Source organism: Otolemur garnettii, unplaced genomic scaffold (genome assembly GCF_000181295.1).
Source record: "Otolemur garnettii isolate 467f Iridium unplaced genomic scaffold, OtoGar3 scaffold00111, whole genome shotgun sequence".
Taxonomy (NCBI): domain Eukaryota; kingdom Metazoa; phylum Chordata; class Mammalia; order Primates; family Galagidae; genus Otolemur; species Otolemur garnettii.
In genome coordinates, this window is record NW_003852506.1 from 2,543,611 (window position 1) to 2,552,603 (window position 8,993).

Below are 8,993 nucleotides of genomic sequence, written 5' to 3' on the forward strand. Positions count from 1 at the left end.
GCCACAACGCCCGGCTATTTTTTGGTTGCAGCCGTCATTGTTGTTTGGCGGGTCCGGGCGGGGGATTTGAACCTGCCACCTTAGGTGTACGTGGCTGGCTGAGTTTTTCTATTTTTAGTAGAGACAGGGTCTCACTCTTGCTCAGGCTGGTCTTGAACTCCTGAGCTTAAGCATTCAACCTGTCTTGGCCTCTCAGAATACTAGGATTACAGGCGTGAGCCACAGGCCTGTTTGCTCTTTATGATGAGAGTAACTTAAAATAAAGGTATCTGAAATAACTCCTGCCATGCCTAAAACAGCTGTTCATGAGAAAGTTCCAAACTAAGGCAAAGAATAAAATGGGCAACAAAACTCAAAATTCAATTTAAAGAACATCTTTAGAGATAAAAACATTTTAATTATCAATTCTGACAAAAGTGGGATGTGTGTGTATATACATATATGCACACACACAATTACTGAAAGCATGACATTAATATACAAGTTGCCTGTAATCAAAGTGGCAGGATCCGGGTTCTGGATGGAGGTCCTAACACCCTACTTCGAGGCCTGCCTTTCCTTGGACAGGAAAATCTGGTTAGCAGACAGGACCCCAATCTAGGAGGCAAAGTTGTACACTTCCTAGGCTGTGTTCTCTTCTGAGTTCCTTTCTTCTGGAACACTCCCACTCTTATCCTCTTAAACTGTTAACTAGAAAGTTACCTCTAAGGAGGAGGCATTGAAACTCTATGAACTTTGATCTTTGGAAATACAGGGTCCAATATATTGATGTTTATAAATTGTATTTAAAATTTAAATGCACTGCATGATGGAGTTAACAGGAAAGCCTGTGTGGGGGGCAGGGGGAGACTGGTGGCCTATCCACAACCTTGGATGGGCCTTTGTGATACTTTCCATATCTTTAAGTTATGCCCTGGGTCAGGGTGCCTGTGATCCTAGTACTTTGGGAGGCTGAGGTAGGGAGATGGGTGAGGCCAGGAGTTCAAGACCAGCTTGAACAACAAAATGAGACCCTGTTTCTACAGAAATAGAAAAATGAGCTGGATGGAGCGCTACATGCTGGAAGTCCCAGTTACTTGGAAGGCTAAAGCAGGTGGATCCCATAAGCCCAGGAGTTTGAGGCTGTAGTGAGTGAGGATGACATCACTGCACTCTAGCTCAGGCAACATAGCGAGACCCTGTTTCAAAACAAAAACAAAAACAAAAACAAAAACAAAAACAAAAACCAGAAAGCAAACACATGCTCTAGTTCACACCCCAAATTATATTTAACAAAGCTGGAATCTCCAGAGCAGAGAAGGTACGGCTGGGGATTAGAGCTATATATCACTATGGTTCCCAAATTGCTCTTGCTTCAACACCCAAAGATGAATTTGATTCTCTATTTAAAGAAATGAAATTACAAAAGTCACAGAAAGTAGACATAAAATTTCTAGAAAATGGAAAAACCAAATGCTTCTCAAATCCGAAAGAAATTATGGTGTTAAAACTGCAGAAGTCATTCAGGTCATTCTGGCAAATCAATAAGTAAAGTTACATACTTTTCATAATCTGCTGAAAAAGTCGTGTTCCTGACAGACTCATCTCTCCTGTTCCACTTTAGGGTAACATTGTCATCTATGATGTTGACCTCTAAATTTTGAGAGCAGTTTAGATTTATTCCACCTATAAAGGCAACAATGACAACAAAAGATAATTATATAAACACTACATATTTAAAAAACATTATTCTTCACCTTTCATCAAGATAATGATGATTAAAGAATGAACACATTTAAACACATTCAAATATAATGAAGTACATATTAAAAATCTAAAAAACAGATTGCTTTCGGCACAGGGAGGCTAATTATGTTTCTGCACATAGAGGAGCTAGAAGAAAGGTTTTTTTCTGGCTCGGTGCCTGTGGCTCAAGTGGCTAAGGCACCAGCCACATATACTTAAGGTGGCGGGTTTGAATCCAGCCCGGGCCTGCCAAACAACAATGATGGCTACAACCAAAAAATCGCCGGGCACTGTGGCAGGTGCCTGTGGTCCCAGCTACTTGAGAGCCTGAGGCAGGAGACTCGCTTGAGCCCAGAGGTTGGAGGTTGCTGTGAGCTGTGATGCAACGGCACTCTACCCAGGCGACAGCTTGACGCTCTGTCTCAAAAAAAAAAAAAGAAAGGTTGAGTTTTCTCATTTATAAAAAAGAGCTGTCAGGTGGCGCCTGTGGTTCAGAGGATGCTGGCCCCATATGCCAGAGGTGGCAGGTTCAAACCCAGCCCTGGCCAAAAACTGCAAAAAAAAAAGAGCTGTCTTTTACAGGCGGTGCCTGTGGCTCAAAGGAGTAGGGCACCGGCCCCATATGCCGGAAGTGGTGGGTTCAAACCCAGCCCAGCCAAAAACTGAAAAAAACAAACAAACAAACAAACCAAAACTGTCTTTTAATTGAAAAACTGTCTCTGTATAAAAATATAATTTTTTCTTTAGTCTTAGAAGTGCTACTGGTATAAAGGATATGAGGTTTAACAACTAAAGAGCCTCCATTTGGTTTCATATTCTATGTTCTCAGACAGTATTATGAGGTGTTATGCATCAATAAACCTACAAGTAAAAGAAAAAGTCACAGTTCAAAAATGCATTTAACACCCCATGAGTCCACTGTAAGGTCAAAGACTATTGAAGTAAGGGTGGCACCTGTGGCTCAAAGGAGTGGGGCACTGGCCCCATATGCCAGAGGTGGCGGGTTCAAACCCAGCTCCGGCCAAAAACTGCAAAAAAAAAAAAAAAGAAAAGAAAAGAACTATCATAAATTGGGGACCGTGTGTACTTGATATACTCAGAGAGAAAACTGAACAGATGTGAGGACCATAATCTTCACATAACCAAATCGAGAGACAAATGTATAAATATTTGTGCCAGCCAAGCCCTTCAGGAACCTAAAAGATCTTGCCAGCTGCACATCCCAAGGCCGAACCTTTCTGTTTATTTTTAAGGACTCCCATCTATCGACCTACTTTATTTCTTACTACTACTAACACAAATCTTCTACCCATTAAATTATTCCCTTCTCGTTTTTCTTTTCTGCCCCCTCCAACCTGCAATGCACTTCTCTTCCTCTGACGACCCAGATTCTCCCAAGACCCAGCTCAAGCTTGACCCCTTACAGAAAACCTTCCCTTGACACTGCAGCCCCCGTAGATGCTGCTGTTCTCCTAACACTCTGTATCATTTCATCCGTGTCACTCAAATTCACACCGAAGTAGATGTACTTAGTTCTCAAATACTTGTTGAAGTCAAGATTTTTTTGTTTGTTTGTTTTGAGGTAAAATATACAAAACACAAAATTTATCACCTTAACCACTTTTTTTTTTTTTTTTGAGACAAGAGTCTCAAGCTATTGCCCTGGGTAGAGTGCTGTGGCATCACAGCTCATAGCAACCTCCAACTCCTGGGCATAAGCGATTCTCTTGCCTCAGCCTCCTCAGTAGCTGGGACGACAGGCACCTGCCACAACGCCTGACTATTTTTTGGTTGTAGTTGTCATTGTTTGGCAGGCCCAGGCCGGATTCAAAACCCACCAACTCTGGTGTACGTGGCTGGCGCCTTAGCCACTTTAGCTACAGGTGCCACCCACCTTAACCACTTTTAAGTGTACAGTTCAGTATTAAATACATTCATATCAGTATGCAACCATCACCACTATCTATCTTCATAACTCTTTTTATCTTGTCAAACTGAAACTCTGTACCCATTAAACAGTAACTCCCCATTCCTTCCTACCCCTAGCCCTGGGTAACCACTGTTCTACTTTCTGTCTGTGTGATTTTGACCATGTTAACCACCTCACAAAAGTGAAATCATACAGTTTTTTGGGGACTAGCTTATTTCACTTAGCATAATGCTCTCAAGGTTCATTCATGTTATAACAAATGTCAGAATTTCCTTCCTTTTTAAGGCTGAATAATATTCCATTGCATGCATATACAAAATTTTGCTTATTCATTCATTCATCAGCCCATAGACATGTGGGTTGCTTCCATGTTTTAGCCACTGTGAATAATGTTACTAAAAACACAGATGTACAAATATCTCTTTGAGACTCTGGTTTCAATTCTTTGGGGCATATACCCAGAAGTAGAACTGCTGGATCATATGGTAATTCTGTTTAATTTTCTGAGGAACCAGCAAACTATTTTCTACAGCAGGTGTGCCCTTGTATGGTTCCACCAAAATGCACAACGGTTCCAATTTCTCCACGTCTTCAGCAACATTTACTTTGTTTCTTTTGAGTAGTCATCCTAATGAGTGAGGTGGATCTCATAATTTAATCTCATGATTAGTGATGTTGAGTGTATTCATGTACTTTCTATTCATTGGTATAAATGAATTTTTCTTTTCTTTTTCTTTTTTTTTTTTTTGAGACAGAGCCTCAAGCTGTCCCCCTGGGTAGAGTGCCATGGCATTACAGCTCACAGCAACCTCCAACTCCTGGGCTCAAGCGAGTCTCCTGCCTCCGCCTCCCAAGTAGCTGGGACCACAGGCGCCCGCCACAACGCCCGGCTATTTTTTGGTTGCAGCCGTCATTGTTGTTTGGCGGGTCCGGGCTGGGGATTCGAACCCGCCACCTTAGGTGTACGTGGCTGGCGCCTTAGCCGGTTGAGGTATAGGCGCCGAGCCATAAATGAATTTTTCTTTGGAAAAATGTCTATTCAAGTCCTTTGTGCATTTCTGAATCAGGCTTTTTTGAAATTGTTGAGCTTTAAGAGTTCTCAATACATTCTGAACATTAATCCCTTATACACAATTGCAAATGTTTCCTCCCCTTCAATGGTTGTTTTGTTGACAGTGTCCTCAATTTCTTCATCTTGTCTTTAGTTGTTCTTTCCATTTTTGAGAGTGGGTCCACTGTTACTGTACAACTGTCTATTTCTCCCTTTAATTTTGTTAGTTTTAGCTTTTCATGTTTTGACAGTTTGCCATTAGGAGCATAAATGTTTATAACTGTTATATTTTCTCACTGTATTAAACCTTTTATTAATATATAACATTCTTCTGTGTTTCTTATAACCTTCTTTTGATTTAAAGTCTATTTTGTTTTATATTAGTATAGATACCCCTGCTCTCAAGCTCTGTTTTGAATCTAAAGTGAATTGATTGAAGACAGAATATAATTGGACCATGTTTTTACTTATTCTGCCAATCTGTACCTTGATTGGAGTTTAACCTATTTAAAGTAATTTCCAATAATGAGGGACTTTGTCATTCTGCTACTTTTTACATACCCTATTGCTTTTTACCTCTTATTTCCTGCATAACTATCTTCTTTTGTGTTCAGCTAAATTTTTTTTGTAGTGAAATGTTTGAATTTCTTTCTCATTTTCTCTGTGTATATTTTATAGCTATTTTCTTTATGGTTACCGTGGGTATGATATTCAACGTCTTAAATTTTTAACACTCTAACTTTAATTTACACCAGCTTAACTTCAACAATGTCCCCAAACTCTGCTCCTTTACAGCTATACATATCCCTTTTAGTTGATGTCACAGAATCTCATCTTCATACACTGTATGCCCCCAAACATAATTAGATAAATCAGTCTCTTAAATTATGGAGGAAAAAACATGCTGAGCTACAAGTCAAAGTTATAACACTAGCTTTTAAACTAGTGTTATTTTTAAATGTATTATTCTCTTAAAGCATGTAGAAAACAAAAAGTGGGGTTATAAACTGTTGTTCCAATGATACCAATTTTTATAATTGCCCATGTATTTATCTCTATCAAGATTTTATTTCTTCATATGGTTTTGAGTTGCTGTCCATAGTGCCCTTTCACTCCACCTTTCAGGACTCCCTTAAGTATTTCCTGTAAGGTAAGTCTAGAGATGATTAACTTCTACAGCTTTTGATTAAATGGGAACATCTTAATTTCCCTTCAGTTTTTAAGGACAATTCTGTTGTATATAAGAGTTTTGGCTGATAGTTTGTTGTTGTTTTTTTAAAAGCACTTCAACTCACTGTCTTTCTGGTCTCAGAAATTTCCGATGAGAAATCTGTTGATCTTATTGAGAAACTGGTGTATGTAATGAGTCATTCCACTGTCTTTGGCTTTCAAAAGTTTGATTATGAGTCTTGGTGTGGTTATTTTTGAGCTCATTTGGACTTTGTTGATTTGTCCAATATTGACCATAAAGTGCTAAAGTCCCCAACTATTTTTTTTTAAATTTCAGATTAATATGAGGGCACATACAACCAGGTTACATTGTTTCTTTTGTAAGGTGAAGTCTGAGTTGTAGTTGTTTCTTTCACCCAAGAAGAATGCCATATACCGGTGCCTTGTTCCTTTGGGCGGGACCTTACCCAAACCTCTCTCCCTCTCCCCCTTCTTAAATGAGCACAGAGTTTCTAATCTGCTAGTTCAATTTAGTATTGACATATGTGATGCTTGTTTTTCCATTCCTGTGATACTTTACTTTGGAAGATGCTCTCCACATCTATCCAGGTTGTTACCAAGGATACAAAATCTCCCATCTTTTTATGGATAAATAGTATGCCATGGTATACATATGCCACTTTATTTAATTATTGTTTGTTAATCCACTCATGTGTTAAAGGGCATGTGAGTTGTTCCCATATCTTTGCAATTGTGGATTAGACTGCTATAAATAATTGAGTGCAAATGTCCTTATGGTAAAATGTGAACACCCCAATATTAATGTATTGGAGTCTATTTCTCCCTTTAGATATATTAATTTTTGATATATATGTATATATATTCCAGTGTTGGGTGCACGTGTTTATAATTGTATCTTTTTGCTGAATTGATCCCTTTATCATTATATAATATAATGACTATGTTTGGGGGTCTCTTTTTACAGTTTTAATAGGGTGATGTCTCCGGTTTTGTTTTCACTACTAAGAATTGCCTTGGCTATATGGGGTTTCCTCTGGTTCCATACAAAATAAAGAATTATTTTTTCGGCTCAGCGCCTATAGCTCAACCAGCTAAGGCGCCAGCCATGTACACCTAAGGTGGCGGGTTCGAATCCCCAGCCCGGACCCGCCAAACAACAATGACGGCTGCAACCAAAAAATAGCCAGGCATTGTGGCGGGCGCCTGTGGTCCCAGCTACTTGGGAGGCAGAGGCAGGAGACTCGCTTGAGCCTAGGAGTTGGAGGTTGCTGTGAGCTGTAATGCCACGGCACTCTACCTAGGGGGACAGCTTGAGGCTCTGTCTCAAAAAAAAAAAAAAAAAAAAAAAAAAGAATTATTTTTTCCAATTCTTGAAAGCATGATGATGGTATTTTAATGCAGATGCATTGAATCTGTAGATTCCTTTGGAAGTATAGACATTTTGACAATGTTGATTCTTCCCAGCCATGAGCGTGATATGTTCTTCCATTTGTTAATATGTTATGCTAGTTCTTTTCTTAGGGTTTTGTAATTTTCTTTGTAGAGGTCCTTCACCTCTTTTGTTATGGATATTCCTAGGTATTCTATTTTGTTTGAAGCTACTGTGAAGGGAATTGTATCCTTAATTAGTTTCTCATCTTGGCTGTTATTGGCATATACAAAGGCTACTGATTTGTGGACGTTGATTTTTATAATCTGAGACACTGCTGTATTTTTTGATCTCTTCCAAGAGTCTTGTGGTTGAGTCTTTGGGGTTCTCTAAGTATAAGATCATATTGTTGGTAAAGAACAAGAGTTTGACCTCCTCTGCACCCAGTTGGATCCCTTTTATTTCCTTCTTTTGCCTGATTATATTGGCTAGAACTTTCAGCACCATATTGATCTTTTTGACTTTTGACAATTGATAATAATACACCTCAAACAGAGACTTTTTTTGGTTAAATGTATAGGGGGCCATTGAGTTTTCAGAATCTGTATGTCCCTATCTCTCCCTAGACTTGGAGGTTTTCAGCTGTTATTCTTTATATAAGCTTTCTATGCCTTTCATCATCTCTTCTTTTTATGTAACTTCTAAAATATGCATCTATTCATGTTCATTTTCTCTTTTTCATTTCTCTGACTAGGTGATTTTGTTAAATTTTAATTTTATATTTTATTTTATGAACTCTACTGTGATTTGGAAGTGACTGGGTAATTTCAAATGATCTGTCTTCAAGTTCAGAGATTTTTTTTTGGGGGGGTTGCAGCCATCGTTGTTTGGCGGGCCCAGGCTGGATTTAAACCCGCCAGCTCAGGTGTACGTGGCTGGCACCTTAGCCGCTTGAGCCACAGGTGCCAAGCCAAGTTCAGAGATTTTTTTTCTTCTGTTTGATCAAGAGTTGAAGCTCTTTGCTATATTTTTAAAATTTTATTCATTACATAGAGTTTAGCTGTAAGATTGTTTAGTTTTTCATTAGTTTAATTTTTCATTTATATTTTCCTGATTTTGTTGTATTGTCTACCTGTATTTTTTTTTTTTTTTTTTTTTTTTTGAGACAGGAGCCTCAAGCTGTCCCCCTGGGACAAGTTCAAGTTCAGAGATTCTTCATTAGTTTAATTTTTAGTTTAGTTCTTTCATTAGTTTAATTTTTAGTTTTTTAGTTTAGTTTAAATTTTAGTTTAGTTTTCATTAGTTTAATTTTTAGTTTAGTTTTTTCATTAGTTTAATTTTTAGTTTAGTTTTTTCATTAGTTTAATTTTTCATTAGTTTAATTTTTCATTTAGTTTTTTAGTTTAGATTTTTTAGTTTAGTTTTTTAGTTTAATTTTTAGTTGAGTTTTTTAGTTTTAGTTTAGTTTTTAGTTTTAGTTTTTAGTTTAATTTTTAGTTTAGTTTATAGTTTAGTTTTAGTTTAGTTTAGTTTTAGGTTTAGTTTAGTTTTAGTTTAGTTTTAGTTTTTAATTTTAGTTTTAAGTTTAGTTTTAGTTTAGTTTTAGTTTATTTATTTATTTATTTATTTTCGGGTAGAGTGCTGTGGCATCTCAGCTCACAGCAACCTTCCACTCCTGGGCTCAAGCGAGTCTCCTGCCTCTGCCTCCCAAGTAGCTGAGACCACAG

The 8,993-nt window shown here is 38.0% G+C and overlaps 1 protein-coding gene across 1 annotated transcript in view; it reads right to left on the reverse strand.

Annotated features, from left to right (window-relative positions):
* Window positions 1-8,993, reverse strand: part of IFNAR1 (interferon alpha and beta receptor subunit 1) — a 36,249-nt gene that overhangs the window by 17,703 nt on the left and 9,553 nt on the right. Inside the window, exon 2 of the mRNA XM_012809712.2 lies at window positions 1,542-1,665. Within this exon, the coding sequence (XP_012665166.1) occupies window positions 1,542-1,665 (124 nt within the window). The remainder of the gene's footprint in view (window positions 1-1,541; window positions 1,666-8,993) is intronic.